We start from the raw sequence: 21946 nt of genomic DNA on the forward strand, positions 1-21946 counted from the left end.
GAGAGGAGGAACTGGTTGAAATGTCAAACTCAATCCCAGTGGAAAGGCCGTCAGTAAGCTCTGAGAATGTCCAGTGTTTGTAAGAGGGAATGGGATAGGTGGTGATTTGATAGTAAACGCCATTAAACACAAATAGTTGTTCAGAACCCTCCCTGCCCCATGCCTCCCTCTTCTCACATTACATGTAGACAAACAGACATGGCTGTCCTGTAGTTTCCCCCTACCCTACCAAACTCAAATCCCCATGTTTGTGGACCTTGCTCTGATCCTGCAGCCTCCCTTCAACCCTATCTCTCTCCCCCGCTCTGCTGTGCTGTCTGTCTGTCTGTCTGTCTGTGTGTGTGCATGTGTGACGGCTGCCTAATTGGGAATTCTCCTCTCGTCAGAGCGGCTGCCTCTCTTCTCTCCTCCAGCCTGGGCTGCTGACGAATGGCAGTGGATTACAGATGAGGACACGGTGACCTGCCCGACCTTGCTGCGGGGGAGGGCCGAGCGAACGGGGAGGGCCGAGCGAACGGGGAGGGCCGAGCGAACGGGGAGGGCCGAGCGAACGGCGTCGGGTCACCGGAGGATGAGGTCGGGGGAAGGTGGGGACTCTGCCAGGTGGCCGCGCTGCGGATGACAGAGTGTCACATGACAGTGGCCCCATGTCACTATGTCAAGGGCACGAGCCCCGCTGGCACGACCACTGCAGCATTTTCCCCTTCTTTTATTTATTTATTTACCTTCTCTCTCTCTCTCTCTCTCTCTCTCTCTCTCTCTCTCTCTCTCTCTCTCCCTCTCTCTCTCTCTCTCTCCCTCTCCCTCCCTCTCCCTCTCTCTCCCTCTCTCTATCTCTCTCTTTCTCTCGTTCATTTCCTTTATATATTTATCTATTCCCCTCTCTTTCACTATGGGTGTGCTTGGCTTCCGGCTCTGTTCAGCTGGGGTATTAGTCGGTTAGGCGGCAGCAGCACAGAAGATGCCAGAACCCTGAGTGTGTTGAATTTTAATTTCTACGCCTGTCCCCTCCCTCCTGCCCCCTCCCCCGTCCACCCATTCCCTTCCACCCCTCCCCTGCTGCTGTGCGTGTGAGACTGTCAAGGTGAGGTTGCGTCCTCTTGTTAAGAGCGATTAATGGCACTCGTTATGTACATAATGAAATATCCCTGCTGATGCATTGGGTGGCGTTCTCTCTCTCCTATCTGTGCTCTACAGATGGCCTGTCTCTGTGTGCACACAGCACTGGGACTGAGGACACACTGCTCCTGCCTCCAGGCAGACAGACAGACAGACTAAAGGAACTTTGATACTGTGAAGTCAGACAGAGACAGACAGACAGACAGACCGACACACTAGAGGAACTTTGATACTGTGGAGTCAGACAGAGACAGACACACTAGACTAGACAGAGAGACACACTAGGCTAGACAGAGAGACACACTAGACTAGACAGAGAGACAGACACACTAGACTAGACAGAGAGACACACTAGACTAGACAGAGAGACACACTAGACTAGACAGAGAGACACTAGACTAGACAGAGAGACACTAGACTAGACAGAGAGACACACTAGACTAGACAGAGAGACAGACAGTGGAGGAACTTTGATACTGTGGAGTCAGATAGAGAGACAGACAGTGGAGGAACGTTGATATTGTGGAGTCAGATAGAGAGACAGACAGTGGAGGAACGTTGATCCTGTGGAGTCAGATAGAGAGACAGACAGTGGAGGAACGTTGATACTGTGGAGTCAGATAGAGAGACAGACAGTGGAGTAACGTTGATACTGTGGAGTCAGATAGAGAGACAGACAGTGGAGGAACTTTGATACTGTGGAGTCAGATAGAGAGACAGACAGTGGAGGAACGTTGATACTGTGGAGTCAGATAGAGAGACAGACAGTGGAGGAACGTTGATACTGTGGAGTCAGAAAGAGAGACAGACAGTGGAGTAATGTTGATACTGTGGAGTCAGAAAGAGAGACAGACAGTGGAGTAACGTTGATACTGTGGAGTCAGATAGAGAAAACGAGTGAGACCCCTTCATAAACTGGTTTAAAGGTGTAAATGTAATGTGGTTGGGTGGTGAGTGAGTTCTTTTGTAAGGAGAGAGTGTTCTCCTGCTGCAGCTTTTTAATTTGACCTTCTTGTGTGTTTACGTGTCTGTGGTTGTGTGTGTTTGAAGCGTGAGACACTTCTGGCTTGCTACAGGTTTTATTTTCACCTCATTGTGTGAGTGGGTGAGTGGGTGTTTCTGTGTGTGTGTGTGCCTTGTGTGTGTGGCTCAGCTATTTAGTCCCTGAGTCAAGCTGTGTGAGAGCTCTTTAATCCCACGGCCCGGTGCACGTAGGCTTGATTAATGGCAGCAGCTATCTGTGCAGAAGACACCCTTCTTTAGCATTTGGTCAGATCTGGGGCGCAGGGGGGTGTCATGTTATGAGAAAGGTGAGTGAGGAAGGGGAAGGAGAGAGGGCGAACAGAGGGAGGGAGGGGAGGAGGTAGAGGGTCTGATTATTATTCTGCAGGAGTGCTCCTGCCAGTAGAGCAAATGGATTACTGCACTTTACCTGTATCAGCCTCCACAGCTAAGGATGACAAGGTAGGGGAGCATGATGCATGTCTGTTCGCGTCGCAATCAGAGAAGACTTGTGTTAGCTAGTGTAGAGCACTGCTTAGTGTAGCATTCACTACAGACTGCTACTGAATGAATCATCCTGTTGGTATTTCTACTGTAGGCCTATTTAATACCTCATAGCCTCGTCTGCTGTTTCTCCTCCCTCATCCTCTTCTATTAATACAAACTAATAGGCCTCATGGTGGGTGGGTTGCAGTATTTGGTGTTCAGTTCTTTCCCTTCTGTCTGTCCTAATGGTCGGGAAACGACAACAGTCCTGCTACTTACACATCCCTAGTGACTTCCCGATCTCAAAGGCTCAGAACAAACAAACAAGCCTTCACATTTTTAATTGTGCTGTCCTGCAACTGCAGTGCTTCAATGGTTGCTTACTCGTTGCTAGTTACTGGACTGTGTGTGTGGGTGCATGCGGGCGTGTGTATGTGTGTGTCGGTGTGTGAGCCAATTAAGACACTGCGGCCATTGTTGGGGGGGGGGACTTGTTCTTATGGTGTTCTGGCCTACAGCCCTTCACCCTGGCCCATGTAATCCAGATCTAGTTAGATGAAGGACTCAGCAGGAGGACGAGGGCATTTCAAGGTGATCCTGGTTAACATGGAGGACTGACAGTTACTGGCATTATTAGGACTGATTCAGGACCAGGGTTGGGATCAATCCCATTTCAATTCAGGAGATTCTGTGAAATTCCCAATTCAACATCTGAATTGTGCTATTCATTTTCAATTAGGATTTTTCACATTCTTGAACTGTAATTTCTCATCTACTTCCCGAATTGAAATAGAATTGATCCTTAACCCTGGTCAGGACAGTATGAAGGGATGTGAAGCTACTAGCTAGCAGAAGCACTGTAGTATAATAGCAGTAAAAGAGTCTGTGGTTCAGCTGGAGTTGGAGCACACGGAGTACTGGGTCATGCTTGGAGCTCTAGGGGAGGGTGTAGTCCTAATCATGATGAGGTGTCCTGGGATGTTTATTGGCATATGCTGGCTTCTGGCCTGCCAACAGGATTGGTGCTGTTACTGTGCTGCCTGCCTGAGATTTTCTCCCAAAAGGTTACACTTAATCGTTTTACCCTTTAGTGGGTTAAGTGCACTTCATTGATTAAAGAGATTCATTTAATTGTGTGACTTTGAATGAGATGGTATTCTTAGTTATGTCAAGAAACATAACAGGGAGAAGAGCAGAAAGAGAGGGAAAAAACAGAACCTTTTCTGATGAGTGAGTCTAAAGACAAATGTCCTGGTATAGCACATTGTACCCAAATCGTTCCCCGCCCATGCCTCTTTCAGAGCTCACTGTGGGCAGAAGCATTAGAATGATTTAAAAACTCCTGATGAAGTAGGTCAATGGAGGCATTATGAATGGTAAAATGATTGGCGAGTAGGCAGAGATGTCCCCTCTTTTTCTGTCACTTAGTCCTCTGTCCCAAGTTGGCCATCTTATTCACAAAGCATCCCAGCATTACTCATCCTATAATCAGCAGACTACTCCTTTAACCCAATAAAGATCCATCCTGCTGACTCACACACACAGAGAGAGAGAGTGAAGCTGTTTAGGATAGAAGCCAAGGATATTATGGAAATAGTTCATTAAAGGACAGGGTTTTTTAACATGGTTTAGTAGCCAATGATCTGGGCAGCAGCAGCCTGTCAGAGGCAGGGACAGATGATTTCAATAGGAAAGTGGCCTATTTCCCTCAGCCATCATCATGATCGCCAGCCCAGAGTGGTCTGGTTCAAATACCTTCAAAGGGCTTCTAGATGACTAGATGTGTCCTTTGGCTTCATGGCCCTGGACTAATCAGCTGTTATGGCTTCCAGTTCCTCCAACCTCATGCTGAGGCTGCTTCACATGAAAAATGGCTTGTTCCTTTGGGGGGGACGATAAAAAAAAAGAGTATGTATGTTGAATAGACAATGTTAGCATAAGATTAGCATGAAGTCCCAATAGGAACGAATTAGTCTAGATTGATAGTGGCCACAGCTCATTAAGATAAAGGAATGTCTTGTGTGTGTGTTTTAATCAACACACTAATTCTCCAGCTCCCTTTCTCTCTCAGGAAATAGCCCTTGGGTGGGTCTTCTATGTCTTGTGTGTGTGTTTTAATCAACACACTAATTCTCCAGCTCCCTTTCTCTCTCAGGAAATAGCCCTTGGGTGGGTCTTCTATGTCTTGTGTGTGTGTTTTAATCAACACACTAATTCTCCAGCTCCCTTTCTCTCTCAGGAAATAGCCCTTGGGTGGGTCTTCTATGTCTTGTGTGTGTGTTTTAATCAACACACTAATTCTCCAGCTCCCTTTCTCTCTCAGGAAATAGCCCTTTTGGGTGGGTCTTCTATGTCTTGGGTGTGTGTTTTAATCAACACACTAATTCTCCAGCTCCCTTTCTCTCTCAGGAAATAGCCCTTTTGGGTGGGTCTTCTATGTCTTGTGTGTGTGTTTTAATCAACACACTAATTCTCCAGCTCCCTTTCTCTCTCAGGAAATAGCCCTTTTGGGTGGGTCTTCTACCGTCGCACAAATATTTACTATGGACACAAACATTCTGAAAAGCTTAGCTGTTCTGTTGTAGACTCGGGGCCCGGGGCGGCCACTCCATTTCAGGTCTGGCTCCCATGCAGGCCAGGGCACAGGGGGGAAAAGTGATATCATCCAGGGTCATATGGGTTCGGCTGTGTCCTCCCCTTTCCTCTCCCCTCCTCTCTTCATCCCGCCTCTCTTCATCCCTTTGCTAGGCTCTGAATCGCTTCGATGACTCATCAATGTGCATGAATTATTTTCTGTTCTCCCCCCGAGAACTCTTTGTACTGATGAGTACAGAAGTTAAACCTCCCTTTCCTCTCCTCTCGTGAAGGCCTGATAAAGGCCACGAACTGTAACTGGGGAACTCTGTTCTGTTCAACGTTGGTTTGTCAGAGCCAGTGATGTTAGTGTTAGGTCACCACGCAATGTTCATGTTCACGTGTCAGACTGACTGGGGAGTATGACTGCTCCAGCAGGATGGTGCGTGTGGAGTGTGGATGAGGTACAGCTTTGTGGTATTTTAATATCCCTTTTTTGTGTGTGTGCGCACGTGCGTGTGTGCGCATGTGTGAGAGAGAGCGAGCGGGCATGGGGGAGTCTGTGCACTATGCATGAGTTGTTTGGTCAATGCATCCTTAGAATTGGGTCAGAGTGCCCTAGTTTGCGTGTGCTTGTGCGTTTTCAATGTAACTTGGTCCTGAATGACTAACAGTATCTCTAACCCTCTTCTTTGGTTGTGATCTCACACTGTTCAGTGGCCTTTTATGCTCTTGTTTACCTCTGCCAAGGTGAGACAGAGCTTTTATTTTGTCTTTCCTACCGCGTGTAAGTTCACTTGTATTCTCAGTTTGAACGATTGCATTTGGTCAGGTTCGTAGCTTGTTTTTTTGTCTTATTTAATCATGTAAGGCCTGGCCACATTGAATTTACAAATGGCGGTCACACTGTATGTGTAAGTGAGGTACCCTGTTGAGTATGTGCAGCAGGCTAGCCTGCAGATTACATGATATAATGGTGTTTAGGCACTGCCTCTCCTTTTCAATTCCTTTAACCTTGACTCCACTTTAATGCAGGGAGAACACATCTGCCAGGATGGTGTCAGACGTTAGTGATACACACCGCTCGGGCTGCATTGTCACTTTTTATTAACGCCCAGAGCTTTGCATGGACACCAGCTGTTGCGTCAAGTGGAAAGCCTTGGCGATATGAATGACCTTGACTTTAACTGCCTGCTCCTGTGGCTCTTCCCCTTGTTCATTATTTTGTTTTGACTCTAACATTTTAAATGGGTTAAATGGATTACCATTCCTGACAATGAAGGTCATTTAGGAAGGGGGGGGGGTGGTTAGGGGATGTTGCGATTAATCTGACGCCCTACGTGAATGAGGGGGATTGAAGGTCAGTCTTGGATATCTAATCCCTGACATCTGCACTGGGTTGTATTCACAACAGTTTTCTGGTAATTTCACAGAGGAAATGGCTGAAAGGTCACTAACCTTCCTGTTCCTAGTGTCTCTGGAGAGGAGGAGAGTAGAGGGGGAGGTGAGGGGAGGGGAGGGAGGAGAAGGAGGAGAGTAGAGGGGAGGGAGGGAGGGAGGGAGGTGAGGGGAGAGAGGAGAGGGAGGGGAGGGAGGTGAGGGGAGGGAGGAGAGAGGAGAGGGAGGAGAAGAAGAGAGCAGAAAGAGAGGAAGGAGGAGAGGAAATAAGAAAGGAGGAGAGAAACCGGTCGGGGAATGATAAAGCTCTCATCTCTACAGCTGGCCTGCCTTTTGCCCATGGCCACTGTAGAAAAAATCTCTTTAAAATACGTTTGGATGTCATTGCGTGACATTGTCAAAGATAATGGATAATCAATCACCGTGGTAACTGGAGTCGATGGAGAGCGGCTCATTGGCCCTTTGGTGTCTCACCATGGAGATGGGGGAGGGGTCAGGTTTTTGGGGGCCAGGAATGAGATGACATGTTAACAGATGTGTAAGATAATTTTCAATATGTACAACAGGCGAGATAATGTAATAGTCATACACACGCCTGTATCGCCTGTGCTGCTCCTGAAAGCAGAGAGGAGGGTCTGGGCTTTAAGGATTAGACTTAAAGGACAGGCTCCATTTATTAAGGTCATTTATTTGTTCACAGTGCAACATGCACGCTCGTTTACAGCACACTAGGGCTGCGTGATAGGGCCAGAGGATTTTAGGCTTGACTCTGACCTTGACTTTAACCCATTAAAATATTATAATCAACTGGAAATTACGAAGTAATACAGGGTTATAAGGCCCATGAAGTGGAACGTATAACAAATTGAAATCTAAAATAATAGGAGGACAAACCTAGACAAAACTGACAGTGAAGTAGTTATATTTGTAGAACATTGCATAGGAATCTAAATCCTCTTTTGTAGACTCTACTCTTGTGCTTGATCAATGATTTCCATTTGCATAGTTATTTGCTGAATTCCAGCATTCACTTCCAGCATTTTAATTAATTTCTTAATTTCCTGCACTAACGTATAATTTACATACTGTCAAATCAAATCAAATTGTATTAGTCACATGCGCCGAATACAACTTACAGTGAGATGCTTACTTACGAGCCCCTATCCTACAATGCAGTTTAAAAAAAATACGGATAAGAATAAGAAATAAAAGTAACAAGTAATTAAAGAGCAGCAGTAAAATAACAATAGCGAGACTATATACAGGGGGGTACCGGTACAGAGTCAATGTGCAGGGGCACAGGTTAGTTGAGGTAATATGTACATGTAGGTAGATTTATTAAAGTGACTATGCATAGATGATAAAACAGAGAGTAGCACCGGTGTAAAAGAGGGGGGCAATGCAAATAGTCTGGGTAGCCATTTGATGAGGTGTTCAGGAGTCTATATGGCTTGGGAGTATAAACTTTTTAGAAGCCTCTTGGACCTAGACTTGGCGGTCAGGTACTGCTTGCCGTGAGGTAGCAGAGAGAACAGTCTGTGACTAGGGTGGCTGGAATATTTGACAATGGCACCACATGGCCAGGTCTATGACCTCCTCCCTATAGGCAAACTTAATGATGGTGTTGGAGTCGTGCCTGGCCGTGCAGTCATGAGTGAGCAGGGAGAACAGGAGGGGACTGAGCACGCACCCCTGAGGGGCCCCTGTGTTGAGGATCAGCATGGCGGATGTGTTGTTACCTACCCTTACCACCTGGGGTGACCTGTCATGAAGTCCAGGATCTAGTTGCGGAGAGAGGGGTTTAGTCCCAGGGTCCTTAGCTTATTGATGAGCTTTGAGGGCACTCTGGTGTTTAACGCTGAGCTATAGTCAATGAATAGCATTCTCACATAGGTGTTCCTTTTGTCCAGGTGGGAAAGGGCAGTGTGGAGTGCAGTAGAGATTGCATCGTCTGTGGATCTGTTTGGGCGGTATGCAAATTGGAGTGGGTCTAGGGTTTCTGGAATAATGTTATTGATGTGAGCTATGACCAGCCTCTCAAAGCAATCGTGGCTACAGAGATGAGTGCTATGGGTCGGTAGTCATTTAGGCAGGTTACCTTAGTGTTCTTAGGCACAGGCACTATGGTGGTCTGCTTATAACATGTTGGTATTACAGACTCGGACATGGAGAGGTTGAAAATGTCAGTGAAAACACTTGCCAGTTGGTCAGCGCATGCTCGCAGTACACCTTGTGAATGTTGACCTGTTTAAAAATCTTACTCACATCGGCTGCGGAGAGCGTGATTACAGTCTTCTGGAACAGCTGGTGCTCTCATGCATGTATCAGTGTTATTTGCCTCGAAGCGAGCAAAGAAGTAGTTTAGCTCGTTTGGTAGGGTCGTGTCACTGGGCAGCTTGCGGCTGTGCCTCCCTTTGTAGTCTGTAATGGTTTGCAAGCCCTGCCACATCGAATGAGCATCAGAGCCAGAGTAGTACGATTCGATCTTAGTCCTGTATTGACACTTTGCTTGTTTGATGGTTCGTCGGAGGGCATAGTGGGATTTTTTATAAGCTTCCTGGTTAGAATCCCTCTCGTTGAAAGCGGCAGCTCTAGCCTTTAGCTCAGTGCGGATGCTGCCTGTAATCCATGGCTTCTGGTTGGGGTATATACGTACGGTCACTGTAGGAACGACGTCATTGATGCTCATATTGATGAAGCCAATGACTGATGTGGTATACTCCTCAATGCCATCGGAGGAATCCCGGAACATATTCCAGTATGTGCTAGCAAAACAGTCCTGTAGCTTAGCATCTGCTTCATCTGACCACTTTTTTATTGATCTAGTCATTGGTGTTTTCTGCTTAAATTTTTGCTTGTAAGCAGGAATGAAGAGGATAGAATTATGGTCAGATTTGCCAAATGGAGGGCAAGGGAGAGTTTGTATACATCTCTGTGTGTGAAGTAAAGGTGGTCCAGAGTTTTTTTTCCCTCTGGTTGCACATTTAACATGCTGATAGAAATTTGGTAAAACAGATTTAAGTTTCCCTGCATTAAAGTCCCCGGCTACTAGGAGCGCCACCTCTGGGTAAGCCTTTTCTTATGGGGGAATACAGCTCATTCAATGCTGTCTTAGTGCCAGCCTCTGACTGTAGTGGTATGTAAACAGCTATGAAAAATACAGATGAAAACTCTCTAGGTAGATAGTGTGGTCTACAGCTTATCATGAGATACAATAGCTAGAGACGTCCTTAGATATCGTGCACCAGCTGTTATTTACAAAAATACATAGTACGCTGCCCCTTGTCTTACCAGACGCCACTGTTCTATCCTGCCGGTACAGCGTATAACCAGCCAGCTGTATGTTGATAGTCACGACTCCGTGAAGCATAAGATATTACAGTTTTGAATGTCATGATCGCAGTTTAATCATGCGCGTAGGTCATCGATTTTATTCTCCAAAGAGTGCACGTTTGCTAGCAGAATGGAAGGCAGTGGGGGTTTATTCGATCGCCTACGAATTCTCAGAAGGCAGCCCACCCTCCGGACCCTTTTTCTCCTCCTCCTCTTCACGCAATTCACGGGGATCTGGGCCTGTTCCTGAGAAAGCAGTATATTGTTTGCGTCAGGCTTGTCAGACTCGTTAAAGGAAAAAAAGGATTCTGCCTGTCCGTGGTGAGTAATCGCAGTCCTGATGTTATTTTCGCAGTCCTGATGTTAAGTTATTTTCGGTCACACTTTTCTTTTGTCTTAATGTGCCTCTATTTCAAAAAATGTTTCCTTGACAGAATAATTATTGTCCTATTTGACTGTGCATTTTTTACTTCAATTGCAGTTCTCCTCTATTTGGCAAGGTTTCCCTACCGAAGTTGTTGACTTGCACTGGCAAGTTAGCCAAGGAGCCAGGGCTGTGGTATAGAAGCGCGGTTTCGACTGTTCCTACACTCTCTACTTGCTTCGTTACTGCAGTTTTAACTGACGCCCTCCCCAGAAAGACAATTTCCATAGACGGCCACATACAGAAGTCAGATTAGACAATTCCTAATAACACACTTTAGTTATCACCTTCGTGCACAAAACATCTATTGAATTATTCAAATAATTGTTGCTGAAGACCATTTTTCTCCCATCACTCACAGCCGAAGATATTAAAATGATATATTCATCCAATGTCTGGCATGTATTTGGGTGGTAGAGTGCATGTGAAGTTGGGCCATGTAAACTGAATGCAACCCGGATATAGACGTCCATGAATCAGCATATGCGAACGTGAGTATATTATGTTGAAAACAATGGTCAAACATCTTGGACACAGTCTCTAGTTCTTATTATACCGCAGTGAAGTTAGCTAGCAGTTCTCAGCTGTTAGCAGTATCTTACTAGAGATAAAAATGGATGATTGACATCATTTTTTTCAGTCTTTACTGAATTATTTAATGTAACAAATCAAACATTAAAACACCATTATAGAAAGTAAAGTAAAATTACAAACCAGTCCGTGAATGAATACCGGTATATCGTTTTTTATAGTTTACTGCCCAGCCCTACAGCACACTCTTTCTCTTGCTGCTGCCACTGAAATTCCAGGGCTTTTTGACCTCAGCTCTGTCATGGCTGCTGTCAAGGGCCCTGTCCTTCATAACGTCCCAGCTAACCCTGCCTATCCGCAGACAGGACAGGGCCACTACCTACACTTAGATTTACATTTTTTATACTTTCCACTTAATGGGCCTTATAACCCTATATTACATCTTTCTAGTTGATTAAAATATTTTGGTGGTTTAAAGCTAAGGTCAGAGTCAAGCCTAAAATACAGTGTCACCAGCCGAGACTAGGTTCTGTTTTGAGTAAATTCCAGTTCATTTTCATGTACTTCCAACTTTGTGGACATTTTTTCCATGGTCTCGTTCTTGAACCCAATGTTATGACACACACAGGTCACTAGCTAAGTGACTAAACAATATTGATGGTAAACATTTGTTTACATGTTTACTGCCCCTTCCAAACACTACGTTCCTTTTTTAATTGGGTTAAGCCCTTGGGTCGGCCAGCACGGCGGGAAAATAGCCCTAATCCTGCCATCTAAGATTAGCAGGACAGCAGACGTCAGCTTGTCCGTCGCTCCAGTCCAGGCTGAGGTGACCAGGTTGGCTTTTGTTGTTGTCAGATTTGGGTCAGCTTAAATCTGGCCTTGAACTGTATTCTACGCTGATGAGCCAACCTCAATTAAGTAATTTCTTATCTTGGCCAGATGCGGTCCTTCTAAACCTTGAGTTAAGGGCTAGGTGTGGGATGGCTCATCAAGAAGGCTTTGACTCAGACAACTTGAAATGACACACTTCTTATTCCTTTTCCTATTCCATCCCAGTATTTCATCGAAGGCTCTCAGTTTGGCTAGCTGATCAACTGTAATCCCACAACTAATCCTTGCTCATTTTTAAGGTGCCATTAAAGGTACCATTTTGGTGGCCTTTACGGCCGTGCCAACCTGTGGGGCCATCCCAGGAGATGGATTCCACTCAGATTATAGACAGCCTACTGTATTGTGGTTGTCAGCCCTGGCTGATTCATTCCACATATTATTATATAGGTTAGACTGACTGCATCATCACTGACCTCCAGTCATTATAATGGGCTATACTATCCTGTATCAATGTTAGTCTGTATCGTCACTGACCTCCATAATTAAGGGATAAGGCTAAATCCTATCTGTCCATTCGTTGCGACCCTACTCTGTCCACATATTTTAGGTTAGACTGCATCATCACTGACCTCCGGTCATCATAATGAAGGGCTGTCCTGTCGCGTTGGCCCTGTAGGTCCACTCATGCCAAAGGTGGAACAGGCAGGCCGCTTTAGGGAGAGACTTTGGGGGTCAATCAGGCAGCTGAGGTGAGGTGGCGTTGGGAAATCTCTGTATTAATTAACCTTTATCGGCTGAGCCCTGACTATGGGACGTGCCCCATAACCACAGAGACCAGCATGACAGGGTTCATACCGCTGGTCTCTCAGGGCCACTGTCATGGCAACTGGCAACGGCGGTCAGTTGCCTGAGTGTCAGTGTCTTGCCCTCCTGACCATGGCACAGCCACAATGTGACAGGTGCACCGGATACACATACACACACATACACACAGACACACACACACATTTGGCAGATCAACCGAGCCATATCCTGTCTCTTCTCTGTGGAGGCCAATGTCAGTACTGAGGGAACCTGTGCTGCCGTTGTACATAATAACCAGGCTCATGTCAAGTCAATGCAGTTCTGGTTTTTAGAATACCTTCAGGGCTTTTTTAAAAATGTCACTGACACTTAGAATGGAAGTGCAGGGTCTATATATGGTCCAGACAGGGATCAACTGGGGCAGGAGAGGGATCTAGCTGGGCAGGTGGTGATAATGCCAGAGCTCTCTATAGGCACCAGGGCAGCCAGGACTGTACCCAGGTGGGAGAGCATTCAGTCATTATACCCTCTGTGGCACTGGTGTGTGTGTGTGTGTGTGTGTGTGTGTGTGTGTGTGTGTGTGTGTGTGTGTGTGCACTGAGTACCCAGCTGCTGTGTGAGAATGGAGACATGGTAGTGTGAGATGCTCAAGAGCAGGAGGAGTGGTAGTAGGGAGGGAGGGGGATAATCCACTGAAATGACAAGCTGCATAAGAAATGATGCACAACTCTCACAGGCCCTTCACTCTTGAACAACAGCGCAGACACATTTCCATGAGGGGTTTACGGCTTGAAGACCTGAATGTTTTCGAGGTGGTGGGCTTGAATTTCCCATTTGAATAAAACCAGACCCTAATCTACATTTGTCGTCGTCGGTTCGGTTGAAAGAAAAAAGAAATGTCTGCAGTCAAACTGAAATGTTGCTAAGTAACAGGGATGGTGGACAAGGTGTTGAAATGAATGTGATGTAGTGCTGCCGTGCTGCAAATCCCTGCTTCTCACGCTGTTTCTCCTCTCCCCCTCACCCCCCCCCATAGGTCCCCGTCTGAGATCAAGAGAGCGGAAAGGCGCCACAGAGAGAACCTCCCCCAGGCCTGCCGACAGACACACATCCCAAACATCCACAGCCACGGAATGCGTCAACATCACTGTGGTGGTGAAATCTCGCTGACTCCTCACTCCTCGCCGCTCACTGAATAAGCCTATACCGGGCATTCTGGGAGCATCCGGTGTTCACAGGCACACAGGAATGGCAGCGAGGGCCGGGTGAGAGCCCCCAAATGGCTCCCGTCATGGCCACAGTTTCTGTGTATTAGTGACTTTTTACACTGTGGATAAGGGATGACTTTACATTGGGCCCATGGATTCCAGTATCTGTAAAGACTAGAACCTGCCCATGTGCATACTTACCTCTTATCAATATCTGAAAGTACAGTACCTGATGACCTAGTGGACCTTGTTATTCCCAGTAGCAGTGCTGAACCATACGAGGGGATCCTAGTATTGAACATGACTCATGGGGAGGAGCCTGGCCCTGAGACACACACGGATTCAGCTGTTCTAACTTATCTGGAAGGTTTACTGATGCATCCCGTGGCGTCTGGGCCTGGGGCCACGGCAACCCGGAGATCAGAGGCTGCCCGAGGGCACGGCAACCAGGTGGAGCAAGTCAACAAGATGGCCCGACCCTTCCAGATGCCCGGCCACGGCCCCGCCATCGTCACTGTTCAGAAGGCCGGGAACGGCCCTGCCCTGCACCATGGGGTCTCCCAGAACCTGAAGAAGGCCCGGCTGCTCCGCTCAGGGACCTGGAATGAGCCTGGAGCCCAGAGGCTGAGCTCCCCCCCTGTGGAGCTGCCCAGCCAGGGGGGTGGAGGAGACCTGCAAAACGGGGCCTTGGAGGGCTCTCCTCATGCTGGGGAGAGCACCCTGCTGGCCTCCCTGCTCCAGTCCTTCAGCTCCAGACTGCAGAATGTAGCCATGTCGCAGCAGTCCACCAAACCCCCCAGCGAGCACTCCCCGCCCACTGTGCCCCCTCCTACTGCAGACAAGGAGCGGCTCGCCTGCTACGGCATGGCCTCCAGCCGCCTCAAGGGCCTGATGAGGAAGAGCAAGATGCAGAACCACAGTAGCACGCCTTACAGCCGGCGAGGCCACGGCCACGGCCATAGCCAGGACAGGCCCTCTGAGTCCCCCTGCTCGGTGCAGAGCAGCACCCCTCCTTCTACCCCTACCGCTTCTACTGCTTCCACTGATGCTCAGTCCTGTGCAGAACGGCTCAAGGCTGTGGCCAACCTGGTAAAGATCCGCTCCAGCCCTGCCCCCTCGCCCAAGCCCAGTGTGGCCTGCAGTCAGCTGGCCCTGCTGCTGTCCAGTGAGGCCCACCTGCAGCAGTACAGTAGGGACCATGCACTCAAGGTTCAGCACTCGGGACACTCGGCCAGCTCCAGACTGGCCGCCATGGCAACGCAGCAGACCCAGGACAAGAGGCCGCCCAGTGTGGGAGAGGCTCCGCCCACCAGCACCACCACCGTTGCCCTAGACGCGCAAAGCTCCTTAACTGCCCAAAACAGAATAGCGACAACAACACTCCCCCGCCTGGCACTAAACTCTAGCTCAAGGCAGCGAAGCCCCTCCTCCATGCTGCCAGCCCACAGCTCACCCTGCCCCACCCCTCTTCCTCTGCCCCTCAACCCACAAACCCACACCGACACCCAGACCCAACCCCGAACCCCCACAAATGAGAAACGTGGCTTTGACTCGCGCCACGCCAGGCCCCCCCAGACCTGTAGCAGCCTGCTCCTGCTGCTCCTCAACAACCACAACAACCAGAAGCAGCTGACTAAGAACGGGCACCTGGAGGACGACTGTGGGGTCCTGCCCCCTAGCCGTGGCTCCTCAGTCACCTCCGACAGTGAGTGCTCCGTCCAGGAGAAGAGCCTGGCCAAGAGAGAGGAGAGCTGCAGCGACGCAGAGAGCTCCTACTCCAGCTGTTCTCCCATTGACCTCTCTATAAGGAGCAGGGCCAGCACCAGAGCCCCAGAGACCAGGCCTAAAGCCACCTCCCCCTCCACCTCTGTTTCTTACTCTTCCTCTTCTACAGCTTTCTCCTCCAGCTCTTCTTCTGCTATCTTCTCCTCTGCCCCTACTGCTTTCTCTACCTCCTCTACCGTTCTCTCCTCTTCCTCCACTGCTTTCTCTTCCTCCTCTTCCTCCTCCTTAGACAAACTCACTGAGTCCCTGCTAAACAAGTGGAAGCCAGATCCCTCCGGTTCGAAGGTCCCCCAGGTTAAGAAGGAGATTGAAATGAGCCCAGACCTTAAGTCCCACCCCAGGGTCACTCTCATGCAGCTCCTTCTGGAGCGCAAGAATAACGACAAGGTAAACAAAATTGTGGTTAATCCAGATTTGCAGCATGACGCAACCCTGTCCAGTCTGTCACGGGGCCCACTTAAATCACTGGTCCCCTGGGAGGAAGTAAGGACACAGAGCCCTCTGGACAGATCAGGCCTTCCATTGTACTCTCTCAGCCGAGACCCCAGCAGCACCCCATCCCCCTACACCTCTCCCCATGTCCAGTCCACCCCTCTGGATCTGTGTAAGTCTAAACCCTTCCCTGCTGAGAAAGCTGCAGATGAGCCGGCGTTCAGCGCCAGCAAACTGTTACAGAACCTGGCCCAGTGCGGCACCGCCTCGCCCTCCCCACCCATGGTTCCCAGCAAAGTACCCAGACGGGAGCTGGAGGTGGGTGGTGGCAGGCCTCTGACTCTGCTGGAGAGGCTCAATGCCCCCATCCAGAGGAACACAACAATTACCCCCCTCTCAGACAGGCCCTCGGGCAGCGGCACACCGTCGTTCGGTCGCCGGGGGGAGGTGTCGCCCACCTCGTCCCAGATCGAGAACCTTTTGGAGCGTCGCACAGTACTGCAGCTCCTGCTGGGAGCAAACTCCTCCTCTGCCTCCTCCGTGGCCCCAGCCACCCACAGAGACAGAGACAGGTCCGGTGGGAGGTGCAGTGTGGAGACGGCAGCGGGGAGCTGCTATGAGAAGCCCCCTGGCACCGCTGTCATCTGTGACAGATCCAAGGGGCCCTCGGCAGCAGAATTCAAGGTTAAAACTGAACCGGGGGAAGAGATTCTAGGCCTGTTGTCCTCTACAGTATGTCAGGATGTGACGAGCAGAAAGAGAAGGGGAGGAGGAGGAGGGTATAACGACAGGCACAGCCCGCTCTCTGAACCCCAGCAGGACCTAAAAAAAGAGCCCAGGCCCACAGAGGTCATTGCTAAATATGGCCTCCTTAGCCAGCTCCTAAAACAGCAGAGCGCCACCTACTACACCAGCGCTAAACAGCCACACACAGATCGCCGGCCAAGCCCTGTCCCTGTGAAGGAGGAGCAGAGAGACTACCACCACCAGGGACCCTGCCCTAAAAAGAGACGGCTCTGCTCAGAGCTGGCTATGAGCCTGAACAATGGCAGCCCTCAGAGGGCCGTGGTGGACATTGGAAGCAGCCACAGCCACAATAGCCTGGTCCAAAGCCTGGTCCATAGCCAGATACAGGAGGAGCCTGATTACCACAGGGGCCTCAGGAGCCCTAAGGAGGAGGAGGTCCCAGCCAGGAGCCCCAGCAGTGAAGCTCTCCTCCCCAGGGAGAGCCGGGGCTTCAACGTGCTCAAACAACTGCTCCTGTCTGACAATTGTCTGAAGGAGCTGTCCCAGCAGCCCAGGGGAGTCCCCAGCCCCTCTGTCCCCTCTGTGCTGCAGACCAACGGCAAAGCCAACGGGAGCATCCTCAACCTCAATCAGTCAGGCTACAATCAACACGACCTCCTCAACCTGCCTACCCTGCCCTGGCACCACCCCCATAGCTCCCTCAACTCAGGGCCACCCAGCCACCTCAGACCCCTGCCCACCCCCAGACAGGGGACATCAGTCAACGCTCCCCCTGGGGGCGTCACACAGCCCCCCCACCCCGTCAGGACTCGCCCAAACGGTACCCCACCCCGGTGAAACGGGAGCCGGAGAGCCCGGTGCAGTGGGCAGGTCGAGACCAGGAGGAGGAGGGCCGTGACTTGAGCCCAGACTCCCCCCGGCTCACCCGCTCCAACCCCATCCTGTACTACATGCTGCAAAAGGGTAGCGCTCAGCTGAGGAGGGAGGGGAGGGACCAGGCGGAGGGGACCCAGGGGTCAGGGCCAGGAGTGAAGGTGAAGGAGGAGCCAGGTAATGATGGCCATGATGCCTATGAACACAAACTGAGCTCTGCCACCACCACCCAGCACTCCTCCCTGTCCCCTCTCTACAATAACGACAAGCACAGCCACAAAAACGACAGGCTGAGCGACTCATCTGACAATTGGTAGTTTTAATGACTTTCATTAACTAAAAATAAAAAATTGCCAAATAAATTTGTAGTTAGATGAGAAGAAATAACAACAAGGAATGCAAGAGTGAGGATTTTGAATGAAAAGAACCGAGCAAATGAATTCAAGGCATTCTTTTCATTACTGTATCATAATTATCGATGACTCGGTTTACGGAATGGGTGGTACGATATATCTCTACTTCAACAGAATGTCAAATCACTTGCACCAAAATTAGGTCATTGTCAAATTTGAACATGCCCACTGGTGATTTCCATACAGTATGTATTTCACATTCTTAAATTAATGAAAGAAAGCACCTTTCAAAGAAGTTGTCTGGTTTTACTCCAATGATCTGTGTATTGCACACAAATGACTATTCTGTGTCCTCTTTGTTGGCACCTGTAAAACATTGATCAAGAACATTTCCAGCTACCTTTATTATTGATGACTCCAAAAATCACTGCATCTTTATTTATTTTCCCAACAGGAAGTTTTCAGATAGACAGAGAGCATACATTTCTGATCAAACCCTAAATATAGTCATACCAGGGTAAGCACAGCAGTACATTAAAACATACACGATAGAGACACGTTTAAAGGAAGACCCTGTGAACAATGTTCATAATCAAATCTACTAAAGGTACCCACAGTTCAATTCTGTTAGAGGGCTCTGTGTTGGTTGCTCCTGCACCTTCTCCTCAAGACTGATTGAATTATATGATCATCAGTGAGTCGACTATGTCGACTGACAGACAGGGCTCATGTGGTCACAACGCATTGCATTTTGCTTTGATATGTAATGAACTTGTTGGGGCTACGTTTTGACAGTGCAGATTGGGGGTGACGTCTTAATAGATGGTAATACAACTGGTAATACAGCTATTACTGAATAGCAGTAGTAGAGGTTATTTAAAAAACCTTTGACGAACCTACCTGTGGGACAGTGAGTTGTGGGTGGTTGTAGTAGTTGTATACCAGTGGAGGCTGCTGAGGGGAGGACCGCTCATAATAATGGCTGGAACTGCGCAAATGGAATGGGATCAAACACATGGAAACCATGTGTTTGATGTTGTTGATGCCTTTCCACATATTCCTCTCCAGCCATTACCACGTGCCCGTCCTCCCCAATTAAGGTGCCACCAACCTCCTGTGTTGTATACAGGTTCTGGGCAACAGTTAAAAATACTGCAGCATCTGCATAACTATTAGTTCCCAATGAATTCAAAACGAATGGTTTTGAAATATAAATGCATTTTCTGAAATGTAAAAAATGCAGTCTAATTTGATATTGTACCCCTGAGTTTGCACTGTCAAAGTTGAGCTGTTGGTGTCCTTAAAAATAATATGTTTATGGCATGTAATGAAAAACTGTCAGTGTTGTTATCCATTGAGAATTTGACCGTTTGTAAAGCTTATCTTGTGTTTCTTGATTCTCGTGCTTTATAGACACCTTTTACTTTCTAGGCGGTTTCTTAGCTCATATTAAAATGTAAAAATAATTGCATGGAAATAAAGAGGAAACCACAGGTACATTTTAAAGCAGCTGGATATGACGTGAACCTGTCACCCAATAATCATTGAGACATTGTTGGTGTTTTGAGGGCTTATCTGATCTCTAGCTCGTTATTTGGATTGTACTGTATTTGATCCGTTTCTGGTTTCAGTTTCCCACACTGCTGTCATCCATTTAGTCTTACATGTGATCTTTTTTAATACACATACATATGAAGTACATATTCAGTACGTTTCTTCTATTATTAATAGATTTTCACAATGGTTAAATATATTTGTGTAAATAGTACTTTCATTATGAAAGATAACTATTTTGTATTGGTGAAGAAAAATATATTACCCTAGTTTTTAATGCCCGGAAAAATGTAAATATGAATTCTATGCGTAATAGTGTACATACATACAAATGACAGAGGTTGCTATGCCCATTTTTTGGTTGGTTTGTTCTTTGCATGTGTCTCTATGTGGTAAAATGATAATCTATCCTGCGCTGTGTTGTGTAATACTGTCTGACTCTCCTCACTGCTGCCTGTTGCATGCAGACGCATGGGAACTACCTGTGTATCCCTACTGGTGATGGGGCAAAATGTCAAGTCTTAAAATAGGTATTTTTATCACAGAGAGAGAGACGGTCATTTAGAACATGAACGGTCCCTAAATAACCTCAGACTGTTGAGCAAGTGGAGAAAATGTGTGAAAATAAATGTGCATTGAATATTTTTGTGATTTTATTTTCTGTTACTGGTTGATGACAGAGCAGTGGTATGAAGTACAATCATAGACCTACTGGCATTGAGCATCTGAAACATACATTTGTAGCAAAAAGAACGTTTTTGTTTCATTTTTCCATGTGACAACCTGAAACAATATTTCATTTTTTATGTTTGCATTTTTTTGGGTGTTCATTTGCACTGATATCTCCAAAATAAAGTACTAAAATGCTTGACTGAGTTATGCTCCTGTTTCATTTACGATATTCACCTTACCTAACTATAATATAACTATAATAACTTGTTATATTACTACGGTATTTGATATGATTGATTTCATTGTTTATTCCCTAAATTGGTCTATATTCCCGTACACATATTGTCAGTGTGAGCCAGTTGCTGTTCAGCTTCCTCATTCATGGTGCATTCTAAGCCCTGAGGACGTCATCTAGTTCCGAGAACTTTGATTCTGAGTTCTCTGTTGGTCACTTCTCTGCCAGATCTTCACAAGGCAGGAAAGGCATTAAAAGGAAGGAGGACAGGAGTGGAGGTCAGTAGATGTGCCCTGGATACTTGCACCATGGTATACCCTTTGAAGCTGAATCCACATCACATCTCTCCCTCAGACTAAAATAGATCACATTATATTATCGCCATAAAACACCTGAAGTCCTGTTTCCAGACATCCTGATGATCCCTTTCATGAAGCAACAGCTCTGCTCAGGGACAGAAAACAGCCTGTACTCAGAGAGGAAGAGAAAGAGGAGAGGGGCTTTTTAAAGGTGAAAGGAAGTTCAACCCCAACTTTCTGAATGTTGAAGTCCAGTGGGTGAACAGTCGGGTTTTTGTCCGTCTGCAGACAGTGCACTTTTGAAATCCTGCTCGGTTCCGTAGCAGTCCAAGCCTGACTAGCTTCCCCTTTATTTAATCCTCCCATGACTGGCTGCACTCTCTTTAAACTCTCAGTAGCCTTTCCCCTGGGTGAACTTCTACTTCCCAAGATCCTTATCAAGCCCTGAATGGCCAACAACCCCTCAATTTCATCCCACTGCCAAAACAGCAGTGAGCATAAAGGAGGCACAAGTTTAAACCGAGGTCAAGGTGTAGAACTTGACAATCAGCTGTTTGTCTGTGCTTCACCCTTTGATTCACTGACCTCAACATGGGGCCAGAAGGATGCATGCAGCACAGCAGGTCATCAGTGATTCAAATTGAGTCAAACAACTTGGCATTTCTCATAAGCTAGTCAGAAGCCTCAAAAACAAGTTCCAGGCATTGGTTGTTTCAGTAGTGTATATTTGGTCAAAACTCGGTCCAGAGCATTGTCATCATGAAATTCTAAACTTTGTCAAAGATCTGCACAGCTTCCCACTACAAGAGGGTACTTCATCTGTACAAAAGTTCACAAATGGTTTCAAACCAACACTTTTGTATTGGGATGATACTCATTAAAACTTGTTTTTATATTCTGTATTATTTTGATTTATCAAATGGTTTTGTTTACTCACATGGGGACCATGCAGGGCCAACATTTGTCTTTAGTTGTCATGGTGATTGTTCTGATGAACCTCCCCACAGATGTTCAGTCACCCCGTTCATGCTAGTGTTTAGGGTTGCAAAGGGAGGGTATATTACTGGAAACTGGAAAGTCTACCAGTAAACTACCAGAATTTTTGTAAATTTCAAGGACGTCTAGTGTCACCTTTGGGTACATCAGATTATCACAGGTGTCTGTTTTTATCTCTCACCCTCTGTGTGACCTTATCACGTGAAATATATCAAATAATCAAATAAGATGATTAAAACAAAAATTTGAATGACGAAGCTGTAAAACATTATCCTAAACACAAACCC

The 21946-nt window shown here is 47.4% G+C and overlaps 1 protein-coding gene across 1 annotated transcript in view; it reads left to right on the forward strand.

Moving 5' to 3' along the window:
• The window catches only part of nrip1b (nuclear receptor interacting protein 1b), a 65633-nt gene extending 45308 nt beyond the window's left edge, over positions 1–20325 (forward strand). Inside the window, 2 exon segments of the mRNA XM_029671038.2 lie at positions 13542–17413; positions 17416–20325. Coding sequence (XP_029526898.2) covers positions 14014–17413; positions 17416–17867 — 3852 coding nt within the window. The 5' untranslated portion in view covers positions 13542–14013 and the 3' untranslated portion in view covers positions 17868–20325.
• Positions 20326–21946: the final 1621 nt, after the last annotated feature.

This window comes from Oncorhynchus nerka, linkage group LG10 (genome assembly GCF_034236695.1).
Source record: "Oncorhynchus nerka isolate Pitt River linkage group LG10, Oner_Uvic_2.0, whole genome shotgun sequence".
In the NCBI taxonomy this organism is placed as follows: domain Eukaryota; kingdom Metazoa; phylum Chordata; class Actinopteri; order Salmoniformes; family Salmonidae; genus Oncorhynchus; species Oncorhynchus nerka.